Below are 18814 nucleotides of genomic sequence, written 5' to 3'. Positions count from 1 at the left end.
CAAACAGCTAACAAACAAGCCGCTAAATCAAAATATGGTGAAACACTGTGAGTCTTACAAATAGTTGCTTTGTAACTATTTGTAGCCAATGATCTCAACCCAAGTTGCTGATTTAATTAGGTTTCTTCAGAAAGGGCAGCGGGCTCCACAGGTAGGGGCCGTCCGATGGACCCGCTCCACGGCACACACTCCGCACACACGGCAGCCCTTCTCTCCCAAAGGGCTCTGCCCCCAGAAGACACGGCCCATGGTCTTCTCTTATTTAAGCAGAATCTACTATTGTGTTCAGAGAGAAAAGGACTCAGAGATCAAAACCCCACAGCAGTGAGGAACAAAAAGCATCTTTGCGGCTCTGTGGTCAGGCTGTGGCTGGACCAGGCCGAGGCCTTCCCCGTACTTACAGTCCACTCTTTACCCACACGGACTGGGTGTAGAAGTGCAGGTCCTTGTTCAGAACAGAGTTCACGGCCTCTTCCAGATGTAACTCTCTCCCCTCACAATGTTCCAGCGCAAAAAGGCTGATGGAAGGTTCTTCAAAGACCTAACGGCACAGAAAGGGGAAAGCATCACCACACGGGTGGCCACACCTCGGGGACACCCAGTCAGAGGCAGGGCACCCTGGGTCCACTGGGCTCTCAAAGGCATGTAGTTCCCTGCTCTACCCTCTGCAGATGTGCTAGTCAAAACTGCACTGGCGAGAGTGGATTCTATTAACTTTTATTCAGTCTTTTAAAAGTAAAATAAAAGTTTCAGGGAACAATTTTGTTTTCATAATAAAAATGGGCACTTGCTTCTAATCACACGTTAAGGGCTGCTAATGCCTTTAGCTGGTGACAGAACCAACAGGGCCCAGAACGGCACAGGAGGCCACACAGTGGTCGCTTAGAATGCAGACTTCGTGGCTTTGGGCTCTTAAAAACGTTCTAGGAGTGGGAAGAAGGCATTTTTAATTTAACAAGAAGCCAGCATGTGCTGGGACATGGGGTGATTTCTGCACCAAGAGCAAGGACTCCCCGAACCCTCCTGTTGGACCAACGACAGAATCAACGCCGCCCTCTCATCCCTGAGCACGTGCAAGACGCCGTACTAGGGGGCTTCGCGGGACGGACAGGCGAAGTAATTGTAATCCATCGTGTGCAAATATTTCAAAGTCTCTTGTGAGCTAAAAATGCTTTTCCTCTATTTTTTCTAGCATACGTTCAGTGTTTATTTATTAAGGAAAACTTAATAAATAAAACACTTTTGTTTTTCAAATTTTTTAAACCTTAGGACAAGTCACAGCAAGGGAATCCCTGCGCACTGCTGGCGGGACCGTAAATTAGTGCAGCCACTAATGCAGGAGTCCGGAGAGGCCTCAAAACATTACAAACAGACCTGCCCTACAATGCAGTAATTCCACGTCTGGGTGTTTCTCCGATGCGAACAAAACACCGGCTGGAAAAGCTGTATGCGCCCTTCTGGTCACTGCATTACTAGTACCAGCCAACACAGGGATGCGGTCTAGACACTCACCGGTAGAAGAGTGGATGAAGACGGGTGATATATGTCACACAAACGGGAATATTTTTCAGCAGTAAAAAGTAATGAAACCTTGCCATTTGTGACAAGGTGGATGGACCTAGAGAATATTACGCCAAGTGAAATATGCTAGAGAAAGACAAATATTGTATGATCCACATCAGTGTGTAATCTAAAAAACAAAATAAACAAACTAACAAAAAAAAAGAGAAACACCCAGAGGCAGAACAAGCTGTTGGTTGCCAAAGGAGAGGGAGCATGGGGTGGAACTGAAAAATAAAGAGGAAATTAAGTAAAAAATAATAAAAAATAAGCTAACAGGCCGGCTCCACACGTGGGCAGCTGGCAAACTGGCGGGACGCCACGGAGAAACACTAACAGGGGTTTATGGTGGCTCTGATGGCACTCTCCAGCATCTCGGATGGAAACAGGGAAACCTGTGGGTGGTAAGGGGCCACCCCCAGCCTAGGAATTTCCCAGTCATAGACAGGACCCTTTCTGCCTTTGGGAAAAAGTAAGTTCTGATGAAGAGAAATAAAGGAAATTGACCCGTGGTGATAAGGAAAAATAGACACAAACAAGAAATCAAAGCAAGGCACCGTTCTGTGTTCAAGGCATCACTAACCAGCAGCTAAATCAAGACTACTGCACAGGTACCACAGCGTAGGGGTGGGGGGGGGAAGGACGTGCCCTGTGAGAGCTCAGTGCAAAGCTGCACTGTTTTTTAGCAGAGAGGGGCAGGACTCAAGGAAGTTCGTGGATATGGCAGTGTGTGAGCTCAGTCTCTAGGGGACGCAGTGGATCTGAACAGGCCAGGACGGAGCACAGGGAAGGCGCTCTGCAAAGGAAGGGAGACAGAAATCGCCTGGGTGTGTTAGGGTGCAGCCAGGCGACCCGTGTGGCTAGACTAGAGTCCGACGGGAAGCAGGGTCACGTGCTCCCACTTTTAGCTACCGTCTATCAAGCTGCCTGCTTCTCCTCCAGCACTGATGGGGCCTAAACAGGTCACTGCGGTGGGGCGTCCTTGAAGGCTTTAGGACTGGGGACTGGGACTGGGCTGAAGTGTCTGTGACTCGGGCATGAGAAGCACAGGACTAGCCACAGGCACTGTGGGCGGGCAGTAGACGGTCAGTAGCAAAGAAATGACTCTCACAACTGAACTGTAGATATACCTGCGTAAGAGCAAAGTAATTTATGAAAGCATTCTTCCTTGCAAAAGCGTTAGGAATAACAAAGGATGGGGAATGAGTCAAATGTCCATCAAGAGGGGACTGGTTAACTAAATTATGGTACCTTCATAGAGAATTCTATACAGCTGTAAAAAGTGAGAACTTCATGAAAGATCTCTTGTAAGACTTATTCTTCAGAAGCAAATACTAAGTGAAGAATAGTGTGGAACAGCGTACTTCCCATGCTACCATGACAAGCAGAAGGGAAAATTCACATGTACACTCACACATATGCTTGTATATATGCTAAAAACAGTAAGTATAAAACTAAAGTATAGTTTAGTTAAAACAGTAAGTATAAAACTAACCATGACTGCCCTTCAGTAGGATATGCTTTGAGAGGATAAAGGGCACAAGTAGGAGCCAAGCTTTCTTGAGTGAAAGGAAGAGAGGGAGAGAAACATCAATGAGAGAGAGATACATGGATCAGGTGTACATGCCCTGGTCAGGGACAGAACATGCAACCCAGGCATGTGCCCTGACTGGGACTTGAACCCACAACCTTTCACTTTGTGGGACGATGCTCCAACCCACTGACCCACACCGGTCAGGGCAGGAGCCAAGTTTTTTACTACATGCCTTTTGGTATTTTTTGATTTTTGAACCATGGGAATATATCGCTTATTCAAAATTTAAATTGGTAATTTGGTAATTGGCATATGTTTTGCATAATGTGTACGTATGTGTGTGTACTTTTTAAAAATGGCCTTCAGGAACTGTATCTGGCAGTGATATGAGTGAAGAAAAGAGAGAGTGGAAGTAAAAGCACCTGGAAGAACACACCAGGCCCAAGACAGAGTCAGGCCTGCCACCAGGGCAGGTGCGGGAGGCTAGGACTGGTGAGGAAGCTATCGCAGCGACAAAAGAGACGTGAGAAGCATGGAGTGAGTGAGTGAGGAAACAGTGTGGGCAACACCGTGTGGGGGAAACAGTGTGAAGAGACGTGGTGGGGGGCAGGGTGGGACGACTTGTCACATAGAAGGAAACCTGGAGGGGAGACACGCTCCGGAGCTAAGAACTTACACCTGAAGTAGATGTTTTAATATGGAGAGAGAGGAGGGATATTTTTTTAAATTCTATTTATTTTTATAGAGAGGGGAAGGCAGGGAGAGAGAGAGGGAGAGAAACATCAATGTGAGAAACATCAACTGGTTGTCTCCCAACCGGGGCCCTGGCCTGCAACCCAGGCATGTGCTCTGACTGGGAATCGAACTTGCAGCCTTTTTTGCAGAACGACGCCAGACAAACTGGGCCACACCAGTCAGGGCGAGATGGAGTAATCTGAACAGAGATGTTCAACAAACACTGGACCTTTTCATCTGGAGTTCATAGAAAAACCAAGTACAGAGACGGTAAGACTAGGAACTCTCAGAATGTGAGTCATGGCTTGAGCCAGTTATGGTTGAGAAATGGAAATGGATGGAAGACAGAACTGCGCTGACCTACAGAGACGGGTGGAGGTGACTAAACAAATGACCGAGGGGAGGAGAGCCAAGAGAGAAAACATCACGGCAAGAGGGGAGACTGTAAGAATCAAATACGTTTGTGGTGTTGAGGAAAGGGTGACTGGTGTGGCGCCCTGGGTTTGGCAATCAGAAGGCAGCTGGTAACCTAAAACAACGGTTTGGCTCCTCGGAGAGGGGGAGTGGCATCTAGGCTGCAAGGGCAGAGGAATGAGTGGTGAGAAACGGCAGGTGGAGGGTATCTATTAGAAATAGTTTGAGGCCAAGGAGGGAAATGAGCTAGTGGCCTATGGGCATGCTTGTGAGCACGATGGAGGGGGTAGAGGGATGGAAGCCGAGTAACGCAAGACCAGAGGGCTGCTTCTAGGGAAGGAGTGAGAGGTCCAGTCCATCAGCCCAGAACCTCTGACGGGAGTCAGTCTGTGAGTGAAAGGACAGAAAAAGAATGCCAACACATTTTCAGGTTTTAAAAATAGGTAAGTGTGTGAGTTACTTTCTCTGATGATGTTACTGGGCAAAGGTTAAGTGCTGATGGGGGAAGGGCTGAAGCACCACACCCGGGACTTTCTGAGGTGATGGCCGTGTTGGTATGTCCACTCTTCCACACGTGGCTGCTAGCCACATGTGGCCACTGAGCATTTGGCTCCTGTGACCAAGGGACTGAGTTTGTTTCTTTAATTTTATTTAATTCATTTGAATTTGAATGACCACATGTGGCTTGTGCTGGGGTACCGGAGAGTGCAGAGCAGGGATTAGAGGAAAAGAATGGCCCCCACACTGTGCGCAGGGAGGCAGCGAGCAGAGAGGGAAAACTGCCAGAGCACTGGGTTCCCTTCAGCAGCCGCCAGCAACTGGGTCAGAACAGAGATGCATCTCCAGTCACGGAGTTGCTGAGTGACTGCAGCAAGATCAGGCACCTACCTCTTCCGCTTTCTGCAAAATAAAAACTGGAAGCATCCCAACGGTTTACTGAATAAATGTACTTAAGAGTCCGGAGCAGCATTAGGTTAGAAGTGCAGCCAAGAGCAGACCCTAAATCACCCGCTGAAACTGGTGACTGAAACCAAATAGACAGCCATTAACCACAGATAAGCTCCTGACTTAACTGTCGGACTCTCTCCTACATCTCTGCCGTTAGGCCTTTGAAAAAGCATTCCAGCTGACCTCCTCACACCCTTTACTACTTGTTGAGTTACTAATTTGTAAGGAAGGGTGACAGGCAAGGAGCCTGGACAGGGCTCACAATCCACTATCAGCAACACGTGCACTGGCAGAGTTGCTGTGGAAAGAGCTACAGACACCTACGTTAAAGGCCTTTAAGGGCTAACATGATGCTGTGGTTGTTTTATTTTATTAGTCCTTACCTGAGCATATATTTATTGATTTTAGAGAGAGAGGAAAAGGGAGGAGGGGCGGGGAGAGAGAGGAAAAAAAACAAAACATCAACTGGTTGCTTCCAGTATGTGACCGACTGGGAATCAAACCCACAACCTAGGCATGTGCCCTGACAGGGAATCGGAACTGCAATCTTTTTGGTGTACAGGGCGATACTCCAATCAACTGAGCCATCTGGCCCAGGCTGATGTAACTGTTTTAAATCCCACAGAGGTAAAAAATTAAAAGATTATGCAAATGAAATTTAAATGCTCAGCATTATTTTAAGAAAAATGTGTACATTTCCCCTCCTCTTTTTGCAGAATGCCTACAAAGGCATTTTAAAAAGGACTTTTGTTATCCATCAAATGCCATCAAATTCATTCCCAAATTCAAAGATGATCTACCGATTCTACATCTAGAAATTTATCTTGAGGAAACAATGAAAAGTTTGGTGTGGGGATCGCAAAAATGGTTTTGAAAATGACAATGCAGGGAGTTTGAAACAGTGCAGAAAGTGACTCAGATCATATAATATTTTTTGAATTTATATGCAATGGGGACCTAAAAAAAAAGGAATTATCTTCTGAAGGGCAGACCCCTTGTAGTACAGGCTTCCCCCGTACATGAGTGTTCTAGGAACCCATCCATGTCAGTGTACCAGCCGGCATTGTTGTGAGAGGCTGCGTCCAGCTTCAGTGAATTTTTTCTGAAGACTCTTGATGCATTTGCCCATTTCATGATGGGTGATTTCTGAGCGCACCTGCCCACAGCACGCTGAATGTTCAGTAGTTTTTGACTAAAATAGCAATGCCACCCATGGCACATCCTCCCTATCAACCCAATCTTGCCCCAAGAGACTTTTTTTTTGTTTCCCTGGATGAAAAGCATTCTCAAAGAGAAACATTTTGCTGATGTTCAAGAGGTGAAACAAAAAATGGCAGAAGCACTAAAAGGCATTAAAATTGACAAGTTCAAAGACTGTTTTGAGCTGTGGAGAAAATGTCTCAATAAGTGTTTTTACATAAAATGGGGAGTACTCTGAAGGTCACTGAAGTTTAAGTATGTAAGAATAGATACACAATTTTTATAGATAATTCCACTTTGGGGGGCTCCCCCTCATAAATCACTAAGGCTGCTAAGAGACCGAATATATAAAGGGGCGAAGAACATAAACCAGTAATGCTAACCAAGGAGAAGTGACACAGCCGACTCACTGATGCAGACAGGCACCTGGCCCTCCATTACTAGCAGCAACAAGACATCATCACGTGGTCTAATCTTTCAAACTTTTCGTTTGAGAACATCTATTGTTTCTAAGCTTAAAGTCATTGCCTCCCCCCAGAAGTGTGATATATGTTTACCTTGATTTTAAACTATTTAAACAGTTTTAATTTAAATGGTCTTAATTTATAGTTATACTTATCTATAAATATAGTTCATTTATAAATGTCCTTAAAGGTCTGGAAGGTTATGAGGGTCGACATTAAGAGCTAATGTAGGCAAGATGGTGGGGATGGTTAGTAGGTAATCATTCAGAAATAGAGTGCTGAAGAAATACTTTAAAATCATATTTTCTGATATGTTTTCAAACACAGAAGTAGGAAGAGATATAAACTATTAAACCTGAAGATCCCATAGCAATCCGAGCCATCCGAGGACAAAAGACACCACCGGTATTTGATTACAACTTGAGCTCTACAAATCTCTCAGCCTCAGTCCCTGCCAGCTTAGAAAACAGCCAATCACCGGGGCCAAAGACTTCTTAGGTGTCTGCGGTGACAGGGCATTCCTCCTGGGTCAGGGCTACGCCATGCAAAGAGGATACAGTTTCCCGACAGAGGATGTGGTGAAGCAAGAAAAACACTTGAATAAATTTTGTAAATGAACTTGCCATAAGAAAAAAAAAAGAAAAACCCTCATTAATCCTTATCCCATAAATTAAACTAATATTTTAAATGATAGCAATAGTAATAATACACAGTAATAATACAATAGCTTACACATATACCACTTACTATGTGCCAGGCATGAGAGATGTATATAATCTCCACCCCTAACCCTTTATCTATAGTTCTGAAATGCAAAAAGCTCTAACACCCCAATTATTTTTCCTAGTTCATTTGACAACAAAACCAGACCTGAGTAAGTACAGGACTATCTATAATACTTAACCAATTTGTGTAGCTATGAATATCTTTTGCTATGGAGATAGGAATGTGTTCAGTTGTGGGGTGCTGCCCCAAACCCTCCCGGGAGTGTTTGCTTGTGAGCTCTATTTTTGTTTAAAATGTAAAAAATCACAACTCCCGAAGTACATTCAGATAAGGGGTTGTAGAACCGTATTCACTCAATCCACACCACTTCCCTTTGGTGTGTGTACAATTATTATCCCCCCTCACAGGTGAAGACTCGAGGCCCAGCTCGCACGCAGTGGGTGGAAGTGCTGGCGTCTGAACCTAGACAGTATGGCTCCAGAATCCGTGCTCTTAATCCCTGCACGATGTTGTAACATGTTCTAAGTCATAGTGATTTTACCACGTGGGGTACCTCTGACTGGCAGGTGTGATACTGTCTGAAGTACTCGACTTCACCTTGCTCAGCCGGGCTACATGTACGACCCCCATACATACGACCTACCCCACCACCCTAACAAGTATGTCGGCCATCTGAGTTTAAAGCTTTGGCACCCTGGTAAAGTACTCCGCTAGAAGGACTAGACTTCTATCAAGACATGTTCCATATAATGGGATGCAAAATTTAAATGTAACTAGTAACTTTTTTAGGTGTTTGTTCATTTCAGAGAGAGAGGAAGGCAGAGAAACAATGAGAGACAAACACCAATGGTACACATCCCGGCTGGGGACTGAACCTGCAACCTAGGCATGTGCCCTGACTGTAATCAAACCCACAACCTTGTGGTGCGTGGGATGATGCTCCAGTTGATGGAGCCACACCAACCGGGGCATAAAAAACTACTAATTTTTGACATTTTAAAAACTACACATACTAGTACTTTGACACTGTCTAGTTCTCCGAGTTTCGAATTACTGCTTGTGGTTTGAAAATGTGCTGATAGTACTTCAGGATTGCGTTAATTGGTTAGAGTCTATATATAACATATTATATTACTTTAAAAATATCTAGCAGTCAGCCACTAGGAGCAGCCATCACTGGACAGACTGACAAGATCCTTTCACCCCAATCTTTGCCAAATGAACCACAGCTAAAAAACTAAGAACAAATGCACTGAATTCAAGGGAAGTATCCATGATGTATACTTCAAATACCCTTCCATGCCAGAGAAATACTAAAGAGTGTGCTGGCAAAAACAGTTACTTGGCCTGTATACAGCAAAATCAGACAAACACGTTCAGCCTACCAAATGTTGATGTTGCACAACATATAGTAATTATTGTCTATGGGCTGTTAATAATAGCGAGTGCTTATCATGTGCTAAAGGCTTAACATGCAATAACTAGCTCGTTTAGTCTGCACACTGTAGTAGTAGAAAAAGCCGAGGCTCAGAGCTGGCACAGGCAAGCCCAGGGCACTGGGCTGACGAGCACCAGTCTGTCGGGTCCCGGAGCAAAGCCTTCCCTGGTGAACCGCAACCCCTCCCAGAGCCGCTGGCCTTGGCTGGGAAAGCCAGCTGTGTGGCAGCTCTCCTTTCTAACTGGTTGTCTCCCCCCCCCCACCCCTTTTAAAAAGTTATAATACAGTTCGAAAAGAATAAAAAATATGTAGATGACCCTGTACTCAACACTGAAAAGTAATACATTTTAATTTTACTACAGCTGTATCAAATAGGATAGATAAGTAAAACATAACAGGGGCAGCTGAATTTTTAATTTCTCCCTCTCCTTGTAGGTAACGACTATGCTGAAGTTGTGAATCCTTCCAGCTCACGCTTTTGTACTTTACTAATAGTTATGCATCCTTTGTTTTTAAAATTCACAGAAATTATCTCACTGCATACATTTATCTTACTGCAACACAAGTCAGGGACACGTGCCGCTCACCCCCCCCACTGTGACGACTGACCACACTTCCTTGGGTGAATGAGCTGAGGTTTGTGCCACCCACCGAGGGAGGCCGCACCAGACCTTTGTTTTTCCTCCCCCCACCCCAGCCGACACGCCTCCTGCTAGCTGTGAATCCCACTTCTCTGCCACTAAATCATACCTTGGTGTCCTCAGGTTTTCGAATGTATGCGCCTAAAGTAAGGCAATGTAACCTAATTGTTGTTTCAATTTGCATTTACTTCGTTTGTGAAGTTTAACATCCTCTGAATGTCCTTAGCCATTGTTTTCTCTCTTCTATGAAATGTCTATTTAAATCCTCTGCCAAGTTTGGAAACAGGTTTTCTTTTTTCTCAATTGATTGGAAAGCTCTTTTTCTCTCCTGTGCACCAAACCTCTGCAGATTATAAGGGCTGCAAATATATTCCCCTAGTCTGGGGCTTGCTGTGGTAGGCTGAATAACTAGTGTTCCCGCACCTCCACCCCCACCCCCAAATATGTCCACAGCCTAATTCCTAAAACCTGTGAATATGTTACCCACCGTGGTCCACAGGAGGACTTTGAAGATGTGATTGACTTAAGAATCCTGAGGTGAGGGAATTAGTCTGAGTTATCCAGTCAGGCCTAATACAATCACAAGGGTCCATACCAGAGGGAGGCAGAAGGCTCAGAGACAGCAGACGGAAGTTAGAGTGATGCACTTTGAAGACGGCAGAGGGCCGTGAGCCAAGGCATGCTGGGGACCTCTAGAAGCCAGAGAGGGCCAGGAAACAGAGTGTCCCCTAGCATCTTCCAGAAGTCCTGCCAGCACCTTAATTTCACCCCGGTAAGGCCCTTTACAGACTCCTGACCTCCAGAACTGCAAGACAGTTGCTGTTGTTAAACCACTAAGTTTGTGCTAATTTGTTACAGCAGCAATAGGAAACTAATACACTTGCCTTTTACTGACTTGTGCCTTGTGATTAAATATATCCTACTACAATGTCATTAAGGTACAGTCCTATGTTTTCCTCTAAGTTTTGGTTTGCTTTTTCACATTTAGGTTGCCATTAATCCATCTGGAACTTATTTTTGTGTTGAGAGTAAAGCAAGATTCTATCTTTTTCCACATAAAGGACCAATTGCCTCAACACCATTTATTTAATAGTTCATAACAGCCCCACTGTAATGCCATTTCTGTCACTTCCCACGTTCCGTTATGTAGGTCGGTTTCTTCCATGCCGCCCTACCCCACTGCGCCGCTCGTCTCTGCTGGCTCCAGCACCCAGTGTCTTAGTTACTATGCCGTATGATGAAATATGTAAGTGGTCTTACCTGTTGTCCTTAGTATCTTGGCTATTTTGGACCCCTATTTTTTCAAAGTAATTTTAGGATAAGCTTGTCATATTTTACTACCCTCTAAAAAAGGTGAAAGTTTCTGTAAGCATTTTGGCTGAAACTGTATTAATTTGGGGGAAGACCACAACTTTATAATACTGAGTCTGCTCATCGACAAAAATTTATCTCTCCATCTTTTATATCCTTCAATAAAACTTTTATAATTTTCCACATACAGAACTTACTTGTCTTGTATTAAATTTATTCCTATGTACCCTATGGTTTAATTGCTATTTATGTTGTATTTTAGAACTTCAAAAAAATTCATGTTAACCCTAATAAATTATCTGTAGTAGATACTCTTGACAATTTTGTTTCTTCCTTTCTACTTTTTTGTAGTTTCAATCTTACCACAGTGGCTGGGACTCAGAATAACGCTGAACAGAGGCGGTGACAGCACAGCTCTTTGTCTTCCGTCCGAATTTAAAGGGTAGCGCTTCAAATGTCCCACCGGGAGGCTGGTGTGTGCTGCACGTTTCTGTTGGCCTTCACTTTCAAAATGTACGGAATAGGTAGTACTATTAAGTATATGTGGATTCAGCTGGAAATTTCATAATAACCAAACTCATCCATACATTATAAACTCATTACTTCTTTTCTTTCTGTGGCTAGATTTACAGCCTTCTTCTATATGCAGCTCTGAGCCTTATTCAGTACTCCTGCCTGGGATGAACGGCCAATTCTTATTCTACTTCTTAAGATCATTTGTGTCATCACTGTCATAATTTCATTTGAAGTTTTTCTACAGCCTCTTGCCATGATGTTTCTTTTGCTGTGCCTACTTATAGCTGCCAGGATTGGACGACTACTGCAAAGGAGGCCAATTTCCACGCCAAGACACCGTGGAGACACTACAGAAGCAATGCGTGGACTGCTGCTCCCATGGAAACACCCTAAAAACAGGTTATCCCAAACACTATTAGGCCAATGCTAAAATATTTCATTTAGGTCTTCCACCCGCCTCCAGCTGCTAACCCACTGTTTTTGGGGGCTGTTATTACAGCATAACCTTACTGAAAGCTAATACACCACCTTACTCCCACAGATCACGTGAGTCCTAAGGCCGGATACATTCTTTTTCATTTCCAATTAGAAATATTCTCAAAACACTTATTTGCAACAACACAGCAGGAGGTTGTCAAAAATTGGAAAATACTTGTTCTAACAGTTCATTTACATATGAGTTCACTGAGTCCAAACACTTGATTTGCCCAAGGTCACAACGAGAAGCAAAATTATACACTCTGCTCCCAGCGTTTTCCACTGCCAAATGACTGCAACTTACGCACCCATGGACTTCTGGAATGTAACTCCTGTCTGCACAAATACAAATCCGCCTGGAACAAAGTGTCACTGTGACACATTCTGATCTTGTATAGGGATAAAATCTTAAGACTTGTCACTGTTATACCACTATGATACTTCAGCATTAAGTCACAGCGTGTCTGGGAATGCCAACTATATGTAGGCAACACCCTCAGTTGCCTACAGTTTCAACTTTAAAGTCAACTCAACTGACAGAATTATTTCCTAGAATGAATCCAGAATCACACTGGACTGTGGCATAGGGAGTGGTCTTAACAAATGCCTAGAAAAAGGCCTGTCAGTCCCTAAGTGAGGACACAGGAGGAGAGCAGATATGGAGGGACTCAGAGAAGCAGGTTAGGTAGAGTGTGTTTAGCATTTTCCAGGGAAAAAAGGCACAGAATCTGGAGAAAGTGAGCCATTGCACCTTGGGGAGTGGGGGGAAGTCTTTTTTTGTGGAGAATGTTATCCCAGGCAAGCTAATCTCAAGACATCTACCTCATTTTACCCAAATCTGTGCTCAAGAGATAATCTTTGGATGACCAAGTCAGTTTCCCACATTCCTCCAGCGAGGCAGAAAAATGCCCAGGACAGAATTCTCAAGCATTCTAGTCATTAGAATCCACCCAGTACAAATGACCAAGCTGACCTTCTGGTTTACATATTAGTCTCCTAGGTCTGAGCGACTCGTGGCTTCAGGGCCACTGAGGTGAGGCAGGGCTGACTTCATCAAGGAAAGGCTACCTGCTGGGGCCTCTTCACTGGTGATCTGTGGGTCTTTGCTGGGATGCCCGGACTCACCATACATTCCTTCCATTTCAACACCAGACCTACTGCCTAAACAGGTCTTCAACGAGGCTTGTCAAAGATTTAAAACCTTACCATGCAAAGGCCTTAAGAAAATGAAATGTGCTGTCCTTACATAAACTGAATATACCCTTTAATCCGTTCTCGGAGTCAAAAGCCTATAGCTGTCAAATCCTTCCCAGAGGGCACCTCCACCTGGGCCATAGCAGGGACGTGTGACTGCACAACTTACCTAAAGACATTTCTCTACTTTCACTACTAATGTAAATCATTCGTTTTTGACTTCAAGGATGTAAAAGAACTGGAACTCTTCAAAGAAAAATAGTAATACTTACTGATATTGACTGTAAAATGCCCTCCTGAGAAATTTAGTTGGTTTAGCTCACTGAATTAGTAGTCCTATAAAATCCTTTCAAGATGGTATCTTCATGTTAGACTTACATATTTTGCTTTTAGAGTTAATACCAAATAAGTATCTGTCTGCTGGTTTGACCACTAAAAATTCTTAAGAAAGTTCCTTTCCAAGTAATTGTGGACTCCTTTGCAATGCATTTTCAGCCTTATCAATAATTGGAAAGAGTGACCAGACCTTATTCTTTTCCTACCAGTTTTACCCCCACAGACAGGAAGGATGAGGAGCCTCTTAGGTCTTTCCAAGTTGGTGTCGAAGGACCCACTGAGAGAGACCAAGGATTCTATTTCTATTCTTGTTTTGCAGTCAAGGCTCTATCCTTAGCCTGTACCAGGAGTACTCTACCCAGAAGTGCCTTGTGAAGGAAGACCACTTTGCTTGGTTTGGGGTCAAAGATCCTGAGTATCGATATCACCCCTAACGTCAGCTCCAGCTGAAAGGACTGAGTGATTCCTACCCCTCTGGCTCTGAGTCATCTCATTGTGAGTCTCTGCTTTGATCAAATGCTCCTTGGGAGTCCCCATAACTAGACATTTTGAAAATATCTTGGAGTCTCACTATTTCCTTTGCACAAACCCTACTAACTAGGAGCCCAGAGCTGATGTCCCAGAGTAGTGACCCTGTTTTTTCATGAATAAAGTTCTGAGTAAATATGATAAAGGTGAAACCACTTTATAAATATGGGCCTCCAAGGTGGCCTAGATAATTCTGCACACACCAGGCAGGAAAGCCCAAGTTCCCCCAAAGCAAAGTTTGAAATCAATACCACTAACGGGCTGTGCCCTACAGTAACACCGGAAACCTGAGCAGCAGAAAAATGTGATTTGTCTAATAATAAAATGATCAATTATTTTTATTAAGTAGCTCTAACAATTATAACCATGATACTGATAGCTAACACTTATCAAATGCTCACCATGCATTGGACATTTTACAAGCATCTTCTGATTTAATATCCCAGTGGCCTAATCAATTTATTATCTTTTACAGATGAGGATACTAAATAACTTTGTCAATGCCACCTAAACTGGTTAAAGCATCAACGTGGGATTTAAACCGAGGCCTATATTACTCTAGTTCCTGAGTTTAGCATTCCTGTTTAAAAAAAAAAAAAAAAAGAGGAAAATATCAATGTTACAGGTAACATTCTGGTTTGATTTCGTGAGTGAATCTCAAGTTTATAATCCACAATTAAATTATTCAAAATTTTATATTTGCCCATGTATCATTGCTTCCAACATCACATTCTCATTTATGGTAATTAAACTGGATCAGAAAGTCTTATAATTATGCATTCAGCCAAGTACTTACATAGTCAATGGGCTTGAGGGATTTGATTGTAGATGTTGGGCAGCCACAAGAAGTAAGGTCAGCATACAGGCCTTCTTCTAACACACACTGGTTATTAGAAATGTCCTCTTGGTAACACAGGAGCCAGCTAAAAAGATAAGCCGGGAGACAGTCAGCCTGCCTTAGCTGGCAGGGTTGGCTCCTCGTGATGCTGTGGGGACTGGGGTAGGAGGAGCACGGCATAAAAGTCGAGGTGCTGACCAGCAGCGAATACTCACCGTCACTCTAAAAAACACATGCATCACTATCATTTATTGACTGCTCACCATGGGCCAGACACAGGCTGAGTACTTTACATATATTATTTCACTGGGTCCTCAAAAATTCCGTGAGATAAAACCATACTTTTACAGGCAACACAATGAAAGCTTGGAAAGGTTAGGTGATTTGCCCAAGGTCACCCAAACTATTACATGATAGAACTGAAATTTGAAAGAAGACATCTGTTTAAAGCTAAAGACATTAACTTCATGTAGTGCCTTCAAGGACAAAACTCTGGGATCAAATTAAAGTGATGATTAAGGTCTGGAACACATTAGAAGTCTTTTGGGGGAAAATAAAAATTTGTGTCCTTATTTAACAATCAGCTTGCTTTTGGTCTGGGTGTGTTAGAAGCTACACTTCTAAAATTGCACAACTGTTTATAAAATCGGTCCCTGAACATTTGGGAGCTAAAATTATAAAAAGAGAAATAAATGCTTTGGAATCTTTGACATTAAATTATCTTCAATCATTGAAGCTTGGTTACGACACACCCTTTTGAAAAGAAGGAGCCCAAGGGATAAACGAATTGGCTGTTACTATTTCAGTTTTGGTGTGTTTAAGTTCTATCCCTATATTTTAGGATGACCAGAACTGTACTCTGCCTAGACCAGGTTACCTTTGGAAAACCACAGAACACTCTGTGACACTGTAACTCACTGTCATACCTTCTGTGTAACAATTATTTCAGAGCCAACATTTATCAAAGGTTTTCAATGTGTCAGGCATGGAGTTTAGCCCTCCATGTGCATTATTTACTTAGATCTTGTAAGAATCTACAACAAAGAGAGCCCAGAGCAAGGAGAAGGAAGGAAATCACTAAGACCAAAGCAGAATTAAAAGACATAGAGACTAAAAGCACAATTCTAAGGATCAATGAATTCAGGAGCTGGTTCTTTGAAAAGATAAACAACATCGACAAGCCTTTAAGCAGGCTCATCAAGAAAAAAAGATAGAGGATCCAAATACACACAATCAGAAATGAAAGGGGAAAGATTACAACTGATACCACAGAAATACAACAGATTATAAGAAATTACTCCAAAGAACTATATGCCAAGAAACTTGAAACCCTAGGTGAAATGGACAAATTTCTAGAAAAATATAATCTCCCAAAACTCAATGAAGAAGCAGAAAGCCTGAAGAGACCCATACTAGCAGACGAAATTGAAGCAGTAATCAAAAAAGTCCCCAAAAATCCTGGACTGGACGGTTTCACAGAATTCTACAGAGCATTTAAGGGAAAGCTAACCCCTATCCTGTGCAGACTATTCCCAAAATTCCAAAATGATGGAAGACTCCTGAACTCTTTTTATGAAGCCAGTATCATCCTAATCCCAAAACCAGATAAAGACACAATGAAGAAAGAAAACTTCAGGCCAATATCACTGATGAACATAGATGCTAAAATCCTCAACAAAATATTGGCAAACCGCAACTAGCAATACACTAAAAAGATCATACACCATGACCAAGTGGGATTTATCCCACAGATGGAAGGACGGTACAATATTTGCAAATCAGTAAATGTAATACATCACATAAACAAAAGGAAAGACAAAAATCACATGATCATATCAACAGGTGTAGAAAAAGCATTTGATAAGGCACAGAACCCATTTATGATAAACACATTCAGCAAAGTGGGAATAGAGGGAGCATTCCTCAACATAATAAAGGCCATATATGAGAGACCTACAGCCAACATCATACTCAATGGACAAAAACTTAGAGCTTTCCCACTAAGATCAGGAACAAGACAAGGATGCCCTCTCTCACCACTCCTATTCAACATAGTATTGGAAGTCCTAGCCACAGCAATCAGACAAGAAAAAGAAATAAAAGGCATCCAAATTGGAAAGGAGGAAATGGAACTGTCACTGTTTGCAGATGACATGATAGTGTACATAGAAAATCCTACAGACTCCACCAAAAAACTGCTCGACTTAATAAATGAATTTGGCAAAACAGCGGGATACAATGTCAATATTCAGAAATCAAAGGCATTTTTGTATACCAACAATGAAACATAAGAAACAGAAATCAGGAAAAAAATCCTATTTGATAGCAACAAAAAAAATAAAATACCTAGGAATAAACCTAACCAAGGAGGTAAAAGACCTGTACTCAGAAAACTACACAACACTGAAGAAAGACATCAAGGAAGACACAAACAAATGGAAACATATACTGTGTTCATGGATGGGAAGAATTAGCATCATCAAAATGTCCATACTACCCAAAGCGATTCATAGATTCAATACAATACCTATTAAAGTACCAATGGCATATTTCACAGATATAGAACAAACACTTCAAAAATTTATATGGAACCATAAATGACCCAGAATAGCTGTTGCAATTTTGAGAAAGAAGAACAAAGTAGGAGGGATCACAATACCTGATACCAAACTGTATTACAAAGCCAGTGTAATCAAAACAGCCTGGTACTGGCATAAAAACAGGCACATAGACCAATGGAACAGAATAATAGAGAGCATAGAAATAAACCCAAGCCTCTATGGTCAATTAATATTTGACAAAGGAGGCAGAAGCATAAAATGGAGCAAAAATAGCCTCTTCAACAAATGGTGCTGGGAGAGCTGGACAGCTACAGGTAAAAAAATGAAACTTGATCACCAGCTTACACCATTCACAAAAATAAATTCAAGGTGGATAAAAGACTTAAATATAAGTTGTGACACCATGGAAGTCCTTCAGGAGAACACAGGCAGGAAAATCTCAGATATTCCACGCAGCAATATTTTCACTGATATGTCCCCTAGAGCAAGGGACATAAAGGAAAGAATAAACAAACGGGATCTCATCAAACTAAAAAGCTTCTGCAGGGCTAAAGAAAAATGCATTAAAATGAAAAGAGAACCAACCGTATGGGAAAACATATTTGCTAATGATACCTCAGACAAGGGCCTGATCTCCAAAATATATAAAGAACTCACACGACTCCACTCCAGGAAGACAAACAACCCAATTAAAAAATGGGCAAAGGACTTGAACAGATACTTCTCCAAGGAGGACATATAAAGGGCCCAGAGACATATGAGAAGATGCTCAGTATTGCTGGCTATCAGAGAGATGCAAACTAAAACCACAATGAGATACAACTTAACTCCGGTGAGAATGGCCATCATAACCAAAGCAACAAACAAGTGTTGGAGAGGATACGGAGAAAAGGGAACCCTAGTACACTGTTGGTGGGATTGCAGACTGGTGCAGCCACTGGAAAACAATATGGAATTTCCTCAGAAAACTAAAAATGGTACTGCCTTTGACCCGGCAATTCCACTGCTGGGATTATATCCTTAGAATCCCAAAACACCAATCCAAAAGAACCTATGCACCCCAATGTTCATAGCAGCACAACTTCCAGCCAAGTGCTGGAAGCAACCTAAGTGCCCATCAGTAAATGAACGGATCAAAAAACCATGGTACATTTCTACAGTGGAATGCTACGCAGCAGGAAGAAGCAGCTCCTACCCTTTGTGACAGCATGGATGGAACTGGAAAGCATTATGCTAAGTGAAATAAGCCAGGCGGTGAAAGACAAATATCGTATGACCTCACCTTTAACTGGAACCTAATCAACAAAACAAATGAGCAAGCAAAATATAATCAGAGACACTGAAAGTAAGAACAAACTGACAGTAACCAGAGGGGAGAGGGGAGGGAATAATG

General features: G+C 42.7%; 1 protein-coding gene across 4 annotated transcripts in view; it reads right to left on the bottom strand.

Moving 5' to 3' along the window:
* The window catches only part of CRYBG3 (crystallin beta-gamma domain containing 3), a 119817-nt gene that overhangs the window by 10577 nt on the left and 90426 nt on the right, over positions 1-18814 (bottom strand). For all 4 annotated transcript variants that reach the window (XM_053918287.2, XM_053918289.2, XM_045193576.3 and 1 more), the window contains 2 exons: positions 14819-14945; positions 402-541 (listed from right to left, as the gene is read on the bottom strand). In XM_053918287.2, coding sequence (XP_053774262.1) covers positions 402-541; positions 14819-14945 — 267 coding nt within the window. The remainder of the gene's footprint in view (positions 1-401; positions 542-14818; positions 14946-18814) is intronic.

This window comes from Desmodus rotundus, chromosome 2, assembly GCF_022682495.2.
Source record: "Desmodus rotundus isolate HL8 chromosome 2, HLdesRot8A.1, whole genome shotgun sequence".
Lineage (NCBI taxonomy): Eukaryota > Metazoa > Chordata > Mammalia > Chiroptera > Phyllostomidae > Desmodus > Desmodus rotundus.
This window is presented reverse-complemented; position numbering and strand designations above follow the sequence as displayed.